This window comes from Zerene cesonia, unplaced genomic scaffold (genome assembly GCF_012273895.1).
Source record: "Zerene cesonia ecotype Mississippi unplaced genomic scaffold, Zerene_cesonia_1.1 Zces_u011, whole genome shotgun sequence".
Lineage (NCBI taxonomy): Eukaryota > Metazoa > Arthropoda > Insecta > Lepidoptera > Pieridae > Zerene > Zerene cesonia.
The window spans coordinates 100,896-113,748 of record NW_024045141.1 but is presented as its reverse complement, the minus strand read 5'-3'; the positions used below and the strand labels follow the sequence as shown (position 1 = coordinate 113,748).

General features: G+C 34.9%; 1 protein-coding gene and 1 long non-coding RNA gene across 2 annotated transcripts in view; one reads left to right on the top strand and one right to left on the bottom strand.

Moving 5' to 3' along the window:
* LOC119839278 (phenoloxidase-activating factor 2-like) overlaps positions 1-5,574 on the bottom strand; it is a 14,802-nt gene extending 9,228 nt beyond the window's left edge. Inside the window, exons 1-4 of the mRNA XM_038365515.1 lie at positions 5,467-5,574; positions 3,786-3,889; positions 2,327-2,441; positions 760-872 (exon numbers count right to left, since the gene is read on the bottom strand). Coding sequence (XP_038221443.1) covers positions 760-872; positions 2,327-2,441; positions 3,786-3,889; positions 5,467-5,474 — 340 coding nt within the window. The 5' untranslated portion in view covers positions 5,475-5,574. The remainder of the gene's footprint in view (positions 1-759; positions 873-2,326; positions 2,442-3,785; positions 3,890-5,466) is intronic.
* A 3,891-nt stretch (positions 5,575-9,465) lies between these two features.
* LOC119839305 lies at positions 9,466-10,755 on the top strand. The gene is made up of 3 exons (XR_005288241.1): positions 9,466-9,645; positions 10,451-10,534; positions 10,624-10,755. It is a non-coding gene; the product is annotated as an uncharacterized LOC119839305 (long non-coding RNA).
* Positions 10,756-12,853: the final 2,098 nt, after the last annotated feature.

The window sequence follows — 12,853 nt, the reverse complement described above, 5'->3', positions numbered from 1 at the left end:
AAAAAAAAAAAAAAAAAAAAACATACTAACCTAAATATGTAACCTAACCTAACCTAACCTAACCTAACCTAAATATGTTATGTTAATGATACAAGAGTCCAATTCAATAAATGAATGTTTTAAAATGAATTCAAATGGATCAGCTCGCACCGGAGCACTATCCCACTAATATTATAAACGCGAATGTATCCATCCATGGATGGATATATGTCTGGTACATTTTCAAGCGAAAATCAGCGTATCGTATGTATGTAATTTCATTAGCGCATAGGTACCAGGGTTTTTAAGAAAGCTAGTGCCATCCGAGCTCTTGTGTTGTTCCATACCTTTAAAAGGGTCTCTAGGGCCATTAAAAAATAAATATAAATACTTATATAACAAGCAGTGGTGGCTTAGTGGTGAGGACCTCGGACTTCAAAATCGATAAGTCGGGGTTCGAGACCGGGCGAGCGCGTAGGAAATAAATTGATTTTTCAATTTATCTGCGCATGTAGATAACATAACCACTGCTTCAACGGTGAAGGAAAACATCGTGAGGAAACCGGCATGTCCGAGAATCAAAAGTTGGACGACATGTGACATCTGCCAACCCGCACTTGGCCAGCGTGGTGGATTATGGCCTGAACCCTCATAGGAGGCCTGTGTCCCAGCAGTGGGAACATATATGGGCTGATGATGATGACTTATATAACTAAAGAAATGTTTTTTTTTTTTTTTTGCATTTTTTTTTTTAATTTTATTTCATGTTCTCAGACTCACCGTTTAAACTGAGGTACATTTCTGGCGACGGCGTCGTGGTTGCTGCTCCTGCTGCATTGGTTCCATTGCTGTACGCGCAGCACACTTCCAGATAGTGGGCGCACACTGACCGCCTTATCGAATGAATAATCTCTGTATTAGACTTTATTTATTTAATCTATACTAATATTATAAAGGTGACCGCCTCCTTGGTACAGTGGTTAGCGCGTGAGCTTAGAACCGAGGGGCCCTGGGTTCGAATCCCGGTGGGGACGCAAAAAAAAAAAAAAGTCTCGGTCTGGCAGGACACAGAAGGCTGATCACCTACTTGTCCATAAAGAAAATCGATCAGTGAAACAGATGTATATCATCTGCCCCATACCCCAGTAGGCGACACGGGACTTCACTAAAAAATATTATAAAGGTGGAGAGTTTGGTTGGTTGCTTGAACGCGCTAATCTCAGGAATTACTGGTTGGATTTGATAAATTCTTTCAGTGTTAGATAGTCCATTTATTGAGAATGGCTTTAGGCTATATGTGTACCACGGGCGAAGTCGAAGTCCAATATAAAGTCAAATTGAACGTCGAAAATAGGAAGGTAGGTGAAAATTTATAAATTGCAAGAAATTTCTTGAGTTAGGATATCGCTGTCGTATAACTACCCAAGTGAGCCTTTGGAAAACATTTGGTATGATAAAATATATCGAAACCAGCTTCCGCCCGCGGCTTTGTCCGCGTGTAATTAGGACATTTACAAATGTCTCAGTTATCCCAATGGGGCATTTAATTGGGATAAAAAGTATCCCTTCACCCAAGTCAGCACATACCCTGTCTGTATACAAAATTTCATCAAAAGCCGTTCAGTAAATTCAGCTCAGTCTTGATCGACGGACAAACATAAAACAAACTTTGACACACACATTTTCTCCTGGTTTAAAAGTTATTCGAAATCGGTTGTTGTTTTTGATTAAAAACCCTGGGATATATTCCTCACTAGCTGCGCCCCGCGGTTTCACCCGGATAAGTCCGTATCCCGTAGGAATATCGCAATAAAAACTTGCCTATGTGTTATCCCAGTTGTCCAGCTATCTACGTACCAAATTTCATTGCAATCGGTTAAGTAGTTTTTGCGTGAAAGAGCAACAAACACACACACACATCCTTTCTAAGTAGTTTTTGCGTGAAAGAGCAACAAACACACACACACATCCTTACAAACTTTCGCATTTATAAATGAGAAATTTTGAAAGAATAGAAAAAAATTCGATCACGAGGCAGGATTCGAACCTGCGTTTCTTGCCAAACCGTAGCAACGCCTAGCCTCTCGGCCACCCGTGATCCTGCCACAGTAATCGAATTTCTTCTACTCTTTCGGTTTCATGTGCCTAAGGGGCACCCCACACCATCTAAATCATCTCAATAGATGGCGAATTTTTTTCTATTCTTTAAAAATTTCTCATTTATAAAGCATTTCAATGCCATAAAACTAAAAATTAAATTTCGAATTTATAATATAAAACACACACACACACACACACACACACGCACAGGTGACAGGTGACAGGTGCACCTCTGCTACTCACTCACCTGAGATCCAATAATTCCGAGCCGTCCTCAATGACCGTGAGTGACTCATCACACTGGAAGTACAGTACACATTCACCAATCGATCCATCTTGCAGGGTGCAAGGCTTGGAAGCTTCTGGAATGTGTAATTAATTAATTAATTTATTTATTTATTTACTTATTTAACACTTTAATATGCTGATATAGAAATAAACCTTAATAAATAATAGTTTAAAAAAAAACTAAAAAACACGCTTTTTATAGAAAACCGAACTAAAGAATGGTATAATTTTATCAAATTAGTGTATTGTCATCGGTCCTCAATAAATCTACAAAGTTTGAACGAAATCTGGCCGTTTAAAGTGGGTCAAAATCGCGCCCAAAGAAGTCGGTTACAAACAAACGAACATACAAACATACAGGTGAAGCTAATAAAAAGCGTGTAAAAATACAAGACGTACAACTAGACCAGCACGGAAGGCGATCTTATCACTAAAGTGTGATCTCTTCCAGGCAACCCCCTGCGAATAGTACAAAGCAGGAGGTAGGTATTGAATAATGAATAAGAATATAAATTATAGTTAAAAAAAAAAATAAAAAAACACGCTTTTATTGCAAATTGAACTAAAAACTAGAAAATAATTGTTGATGGCAAAGAGTTTAATCTATATATACATATATAAAAGAAAGTCGTGTTAGTTACACTATTTATAACTCAAGAACGGCTAAACCGATTATGTTGAAATTTGGTACAGAGATAGTTTGAGATCCGAGAAAGGACATAGGATAGTTTTTATCCCGGAAATCTAACGGGAACGGGAACTTTGTCGGTAACCCCCCCGAGTCTATCTTACCCGTGACTACGCGAGCATAGTCGCGGGCGGAATGCTAGTGTAACTATAGTTGCAGATGAAACAATCGATCATAATGAATCACCTCTAAACAAAATTGTAATAAAATTTAAGTTATCAACACAATGATTCAGTTCAGAGTAAAAAGCGTGGGGTTTATTTTACTGTAGTTCATAACTATCCTAGATAGTTACCAATGATGATTGAAAGAAAGAAAGAAAGAAAGAAACATTTATTTGACTCCACAGAATTACAATAAAAAAAAAAAATAAAAAAAAAAAACAATAAACTTAGAACAAAACAATACAATAATTAACACAAAACATCACAATAAAAAAGCTTATACAAATAACCAAAGAAAAATGAAAAAAGAATATATATATATATATATATATATATATATAAACAAATATTATAGAAATAAATATAAAACGAGAAACATAAAGTGGAGCCAAATGGGGTAGCCACTCAGCCTACGCAGCAACGCAGTTGCCACACTGATTTTCAGTGGCCCCCCTCTGTCATTGTAACATTTAAAAATATTAAGCAAGGTCAAGAAAAGAAAAATTTATCATCAAATTTGACTGACGCATATTGTAATTCAGTGTTTTCCACTAAAAACTAATTACCTCTTGTAGAATCTAGATTAAGTTTGCTCGGGTTGCTTCCGCCGGCGCCATCTTGCGGCTTGCATAATATAAACGGCAGGGTTGCCAGTAACACGAAGCATAATCTGAAATTGTAATGCGTATTGTTTGTTTTTTTTTTATGTCATAGCGGGCAACTGAGCTGGTGGTTCGCCTGATGGTAAGCGATCACCACCGTCCATGAACATTCGCAGAGGTAGTGCCTCTGCGAATGTGCTGCTCGCTTTTATGAGGTAAGAGAAAAGGAAAGGATTAAAGACTGGAAAGAAGGAATGGACTGGGATGGATGAGGTAAAGGAAAGGGGCCTCCGGCTCCCCCACTCACCGTACGAAACACAGTGACATGCCACTATATCACGCCGGTTTTCTGTGCAGGTGTGGTACTTCCCCGGTGCTAGCTGGCCCAATTCGTGCCGAAGCGTGCTCGACTACCTGTTATATATTTGAATTATTGTTGTGGTAGTTCGCAAACAACAGTTTTTGTATGACCTTCAAGACATGTAACATCTCAGTCTCCCCGTGGTCCCACGCTCGCTGTAAAGTGTTCGTGAGCTTAATAATACAATGAATAAATCGCGTTTAAAATCCGTTAAATGGTCTTTAATTTCTTAATAACTGCTTTCAAAGAAAAACTAATTCGCTTTCAAATTTTCAGAACTGGGGCAAATTCAATTGGGACAGCACGGGACTGGGACTGAATTGAATTCAACTGGATGGAACTCAATTTATTTCCTACACACTCGCCCTGTCTCGAACTGCTTGACTTTTCGATTTCAGCCCGGGATAATCACCACTGAGCCACCACTGCTATATCGAAGTGTAGGTTTGCGTTCGATCCTTTATTTCTAGCCGATTTTTAAAAAAGAAGGAGGTTACCTTCCATCTCTCTCTATTGAAAAATAATCATGTGTATACTAATAAGGAAGGACGTGTATTATTTGAAACTAGCTGCGCCCCGCGGTTTCACCCGCGTAAGTCCGTAAACCGTAGGACTATCGGGATAAAAAGTTGCCTTTATGTTATTCCAGTTGTCCAGCTATCTACGTACAAAATTTCATTGCAATCGGTTCAGTAGTTTTTGCATGAAAGAGCAACAAGCACACACACATCCTTACAAACTTTCGCATTTATAATATTAGTAGGATAGTAGGATAGTAAGTATATTAGTAGGATACAAAAAAACATAGAAATCACAGGCACAAGTACAATTTGAAGATCACAATTACAATTGATTGTTTTTCGAATTTTGTTTATTGTCATATTAATAATGATTTTCATTTTGCACTTCCTTTGTACATTATTCATACATAACTCTTAATCCTTCACACAAAAACAACTGAACCGATTGCAATGAAATTTGTTGCGTAGGCAGCTGGACAACTGGTGACACATAGGCAAACCTTTTATCCCGATATTCCTACGGGTTACGGACTTACCTACGCGAGTGAAATGGCAAGGCGCAGCTAGTCAATTATAATTATACCCAATACATAGACGTTTAAAAAACGCAATATCTACATGACACAATAAATAAAAATACATACATATATAAATAAATTGAAACGAAAACATACACACAAATAACCATGCGACATAACAAGGAAAAACGTGATGCGCAAAGCGCGATGGAAAACCCGTTTTATATTTATATGTGATAACTCACCTTGACATTTTGATATAAAAACGACCGCCCCCTTCGAGGTCTGAGGACAGACTGACCAGTTATCGGTGTGTTCTGTTAAAGTTTTGTTCCCTAGCTCGTGTGGATTAAATCAAATCCATAAATAGGTAATGAGAAATAAGTTTAAAACATAATATAAACTAAGATAAAGGGGAAAGATAAAATTGTTTATGTTTCGATTCCAATCAAAATACGACAGATTTAAAATATAAAATTTGCCACTACAGTCGCACGCGGCCCGGATCCGCCCGTGTATTTCCGGTGATTATGCATCAATAGCTGCGCCCTGCGGTTTCACCCGCGTCCAGTCCGTATCCCGTAGGAATATCGGGATAAAAAGTTGCCTATATGTTATTCCAGTTGTTGAGCTGTCTACGTACCAAATTTCATTGCAATCGGTTCAATAGTTTTTGCTTGAAAGAGCAACAAACACACAAACATCCTTACAAACTTTCGCATTTATAATATTAGTAGGAAGGATAGTAGGATAGATTATTGGGATTATTAATCACAATAAAAACTATCCTATATCTTAAGTTGGACCAAATTACATTTAAAATGCCAAATTTCATCAAAATCGGTTGAGCTTGTGAAGAGTTCATTGGGTACATACATCTTGTTGCTGGATTTTTATATATTAAGGTAGTACTCTTTCAATATTAATCTTTTATTATTTATTTCGTTTGTTCTACTGAACAGAACTGGACCAAAGAAAATGGGTCCACATGGCAGCCATCAGCTTTCAAATCAATAAAGAATCATAAAAATTGGTTCACCCAGTAAAAACTTATGATAGCAAACACCAAAAATATGTTGATGTCCTCCATTGGTTGAAATAGAAATTTATTACAACCACAACATGTTATAATTACTTTTAACATTAAAATAAACCAAATTTTATTTGGACAACACAGAAGTCCACCAGATTACAAACCAAAAAAAACATCATCAAAATTGGCCAACCCAGTCAAATGTTCTGAGGATCTTATTTATTAGACTTAGTGAATGACTGGCTTTATATATTCAGTCATTCGATCCCAAGACTCGTCGTTGGTCGTAGGGCTAAGTTCAAGTGTAATGTTAAAATAATTTTGCCTAAATAAACACAATGATAATTATAATATTATCATTCTTAAAATATACAAAACCCTTGCTCTCTGGCCTGGTGGTTACAACTGTGGTATAATAATGGTATATTCTTTGTAGTTTTTCTTATATCTAGTGTTTTCTTTTCTCTCAACAAAATATATACTGAAAATGTGATCCAATGTAGTGAGGAGTGGGGGCCTGGTGACTTAAATACAGGTAATTTTTATTACCTAGTTTAGGCACCAGTCTCACACTTATTTATATGTACTGAAAATGTGTAAACTTATCTTATGTAACTGATGTGAGAAAAAAAACTCTTTTTTTTTCTTCGAATTGAATCCTATTTCCTTTCTTTGATTTCATGCTATCTTTGTACAAAATTTTGCAGTTTGCTGGATGGTAAGCAATCACCACCAGCCATGAACATTTGCAGAAGCAGTGCTTCTAAAAACACCCGCTTTTAAGGGTTAAATTAACGGATAGCAAATGGATTGATAACTGGAAAGAAGGAATGGACTGGAATGGCAGGTAATCAAATTTCTAATCTATAATATGTATGCATGTGCTTATGCAGCCCTGTGTATCTTAGGATGCCACCTGGATTATTGATTTGTTGATTGAAGAGATGTGTTCATGACTGTAAATTATAGTACTACCTGAGCCCCACGGTTTCACCCGTATAAGTCCATATCCCATAGGAATATTGGGATAAAAAAGCCGATGCCTATTGCCTATGTGTTATTCCAGTTGTCAAGCTATCTACATAACAAATTTCACTGCAAGTGATTCAATAGTTTTTGCATGCAATAGTAACAAACATACACACATCCTTACAAACTTTCTTATTTATAATATAAGTAAGATAGGAAGTCGGATAACATATAACACTGAGCATACTGACATACTGACTGACAGGATAGCATGTCTGAGCTTCTGCGAAAGCTACAACTAATCAAATTTCTTTTTTTTATATTGTTACTTGTATCTGAATGTCATTAATTCTAATTATGTAATGTATTTAATAGTTATTGTGTCATATATATTATTTATAAATTTAAGTGAGATGTTATATAATGTAAAAATTGATAGTTAATAATTAATGTTATTGGTGTAAACCCGTTTTAATTATTATGAATAGATAAATAAATGAATTTGGGTTACATCTTTATAGCTCATATAGTCACCTTATGCACCTTTGTACTAAAAATAAGGAAGTACTTACATTTAAATATAATGAGAAACAGCTGTTAGGGCAAGAACCTTAGTCTTAAATCCTCTGTTCCATCCAGTATCATGCTGAGAATCTTGTAGTGTAGTATATAGCATTCTGTAACAAAATAAATATTATCATAGTATCAACAAAACTATCTCACTTACTCTTATACAAATGATATGTAAGGAATTTATGTAATTCCAGTGATCCTAATCAGAATCCTACTATCCTACTAATGTTATAAATGCGAAAGTTTGTAAGAATGTGTGTGTTTTTGTTGCTCTTTCACGCAAAACCTACTGAACCGATTGCAATGAAATTTGGTATGTAGACAGCTGGACAACTGGAATAATATACAGGCAACTTTTTATCCCGATATTCCTACGGGATACAAACTTACGCAGGGGAAACCGCGGGGCGCAGCTAGTAATGAGATAAATTCGTGCAATTACTATATTGTCACTGATCATTGAATTGTGTACAAAGTTTGAATTCAATTAGTCTGTGGGTAAAAGCGACTCTAAAAAATCGGTTACACACAAACATACAGTTGAAGCTAATAACAGCGTGTGAAATAAGAAAATAAACATTAATTACTTGTATTATTCCAAATACCTCGGGCAATTTCTCCTGTAAAGATATTTCTCTTGTGTTTCATTTCTAATTAAATAGACCCCAATCTCTACTATTGGGCTGGACTGGGCGATATTTTTCGTATTCTTCATGATATCGATACTTATTTATAATGATATAGTAATCGAAATCTTTATATTTTAGGAGCACTATTTTAAAAATGCACGTGCACCAATTCACAGTAATCAACTTAAAGAATCGATCATTTTATCTCACAATACGGTATTTTTTTTTATTCATATACAATATACAAACACGAAAGCTGAAACTTGAAACCAACCGCCATTTTCACAGAGTACTTAGAGGTATGTCACATTTGATGAATACGTAAGTTATCATGCCATCTATGTCACAGTACACATCAACTACTTTAGGATCGGGCCCAAATAGATCACTAGATGGCAGTAATATCTAGTTTCAAGGTTCATATTTTCAAAGTTTGACGTTTGTAATTGTAACTTTTCGGAGTTCGGGTTGTTACGTCTCGTGTGTTCATATAATTTATGTGTTTTCGTTATTTTCACAAATTTGGTTTCATTTTCGTACTATCTTCTTCTTTTAGAAAGAAAGAAAGAAACATTTATTTCACTCCACAAAATTACAATTAAAAAGAAACAATAAACTTAAAAAAATACAATAATGAAAACAATTTTAAACATTCTTGACTACTGGAGCAGCTTTTGGACCCCGAACGATTGCCAAACTGATAACTTTGACTAAACTCCTCACAGACCTTTGAATTTCTTTGTGATTGGATTTTTTCGTTGAAAATTGAGATTGTAGAAATGAAAATGTTTTTCTGGATGCTTGGTTGACGGCAAGTGATTAACATGTATTTATCTTTTGTTTGATGTGAGTAAGTTATATTGGCATTTGATTAGAGCTTTCTAGCGTTTTCAACTTCATGATTCTTTATTATCCTACTCCAAATTTTATCACACATTCATCTTTTTATCATCAAATTTTATTATACCATGATGGACAAAACAACAAAATACATTGTTTGACAATACATTGATGGCTATTTATCATTGCTTTTTGCAGGTCCATTACACCATTTCCCCCCATGGAAGACTTTAAGGAAGAAGTTCTACATCCAGGTACCCAAGCAAAAGAAAATGAATACATATATAACAACATAAGATTATGCTATCTTCATTTCAGTTCAATTTATCACTTGCCCAGTAACCGATAGACTGGGAATGCCGCTCCAACATTAAATATTGGTAAGTATTCTATTAATTAATAAATAAAATTTAATTGAGAATGTTATCAAACATGTCATTGAAACCAATTAAATTTCCCATCCTATCCTACTATCCTACTCATATTATAAATGGGAAAGTTTGTAAGGATGTTTGTGTGTTTGTTGCTCTTTCACACAAAGACTACTGCACTGATTGCACTGGATTGGACAACTGGAATAACATATAACAAAAATATGGACCTACCCAGGTGAAACCCCGGGGCACAGCTAGTGTTGTATCTTATACCTTTAAACAAGCAATTCTTGTATATATATATATATATATAATTGGAATCTCGGAATCAGCTCCAACGATTTTCATGAAATTTAGTATAAAGGGGGCGATAAATCGATCTAGCTAGGAATTTTTTTAGAAAATGTCATATTCGTGTTTTATTCGTGTTTTTTTTTTCCCTGACATCTATTGGTGAATAATAATACTATTTTGCTTCGTAGATAGCTGGACAACTGAAATAACACATAGGCACTTTTTATACCGATATTCCTACGGGATACGGACTTACGCGGTTTCAACCGCGGGTCACAGCTAGTAAAGATATAAGATAAGATATAATAACAAACCCAACTCTCGACATAACTTAATTAGAAAGTACTTTGCATTTTGAAGAGGAAAATGGGCATTCTGCATTCTATATTTGTATTTTTTATACCAAAAAATTAAATTGGTCACATCTCTGATTATATATTATTTATAACGAAACTGTGTATGTGTGATTTCAACTTCAAGTATTGTTTTACAGTGTCCTTCTTTTCTGAATTCACAGCTGGATCACAAACGTCGCTTGGAGAACCATCCACATCATGATTACAAGCTTCAAAAGAAAAGATGCACAATTTGAACCCATACGGTAACTATGTTCTATAGAATTATAGAATGTCATATTTATACATATATTTTCCTATTTTTTTTTATTTAATTCGTACATTGCAATTGCAGTATCACAAGAAAACAATGATCAATCATCAACATCAGGCTTACAATGAAAGGCTTAAAATAACTCACAAGGAGCGTACCACTGATGCATCTGGTAATTGTAACTTTATATATATACTAGCTGCGCCCCGCGGTTTCACCCGCGTAAGTCCGTATCCCGTAGGAATATCGTGGTAAATTGTTGCCTATATGTTATTCCAGCTATCCAGCTATCTACGTACCAAATTTCATTGCAAACGATTCAGTAGTTTTTGCGTGAAAGAGCAACAAACACACACACATCCTTACAAACTTTCCCATTTATAATATTAGTAGAAATTAAATTTTCTTACAAATGGTAAATTCTGATTTTTATAGGTTAATCTATACATATACTGTTATTGGTAACTCATACATGATGTGATTTAAATGCTTGAAAATATGTCATATTAATTGTGTGAAAGTCCATGTTTTTCAATGTATTTTCATTTTAATATTTTGTTTGAAATTTCTTTCCTTCATTCACTATTTAATTAAAAATTACAAAGCGAATGAAATTAAATTTGAATTTTATCACTGCTGATACTATGACATTGTGTCTCATGGTACATGGTGTCAGGGTAGAATATCATATCAAACGTACAGGTTATTTTGAAAATATGTTCACATTATCAGCTTAAAAAGTTGTAAATGCCAATATTTCTCTTGTGTTGTGGAGAATTAAAGTAAACAGGTATGAATTAATAATACAATGGAAACACTAAATTTTCAATTTACATTTAAATTCACATTCGCAATGAACGTTTTAGATAGGTAGTATAGATATAAAAATATTAGAAAATAGACCAAATCGCAGTGTAACTTACGACACACTAGCTGCGCCCTGCGGTTTCACCCGCGTAAGTCCGTATCCCGTGAGAATATCGAGATAAAAAGTTGCCTATGTGTTAGTCCAGTTGTTCAGCTGTATACGTACCTGCAAAGAATATGTTAAGATGCCAATAACCCTGGAAATAAAACGGTAACCAAACCATTTCTGATTACATATTAAATCCTTTCAAATTAAAAAAAAATAGATTTAAAAAAAAATTGCTGAAATGATCTATGTAGAGGTGAGGTTGATCCACAATTATTTATTTAATGAATAATATTTAGCTAGATATTATAGATAGATTTTAAGATATTATCTAATAAAGCGACAAGAAAATTAAAATTATTTCAGAGCCATCTATTGGATCCATATGAAATAATTTTCGTGCTCTATTGAGCGCCATCTATGTCGCGGTTAAATTACATTTCCACTACGAACCTCGAGTGGCCAATCTATACCAGTGTATAAGTGTATAATATATGAAGCACTTTGTATTACTACAATATTATTATACTACTAGCTGCGCCCCGCGGTTTCACCCGCGTAAGTCCGTATCCCGTAGGAATATCGGGATAAAAAATAGATGTTGGCCGATTCTCAGACCTACCCAATATGCTTACCAAATTTCAGAGGAATCGGTCAAGCCGTTTCGGAGGAGTATAGAGACTAACATTGTGACACGAGAATTTTATATATAAAATTCGGCATTACTATAGTACGTTTCACTAAAGAGTTCCCTTGTTGTTATGTTGGTAGCTACGAAATCTGGGGTTGCTACTTTTTCGGGGAGATTTTTCCTTCAAATTAAGGAATAAACATAAAGTAACTATACAAATATATCTTTATATTGAAAGTATTATTCTACTAATATTATAAATGCGAAAGTTTGTGTGTTTGTTTGTTACCTCTAAACGCAAAAACTACTGAACGGATTTTAATAAAATTTGGCACAAACATAGAAGGTAACTTGGATTAACACATAGCATAGTTCTTAACCCGATAAAATATTTCTGTGGGATGCTATGGGACAATAACATTAAATTACCGTATTCACGCTGGCAACGCCGCCGCGCCGCGGGTAACAGCTAGGTTCTATATAAATTACATGGTTAGTTTAAATACTTTAGTTTGTTACCAATATAATTACTATGATAATAATTATTATGCTCTCGTCCCAATAAATTACATTAGGCTAGTTACCCCTTTCAGACACAAGCTCGCGATATCAAAAAAAGAATCAGTTAGCTCAAACAGTTGCACGTAGAAGTTATGTAATACATTTTACTGACGCAGGTATACTATTCATTTCAAATTTATTTAACAAAATGTCAAAAATTATCCAGATTTGGAAAAATGACGTTGGAATGTAATCCCTTATCCTAT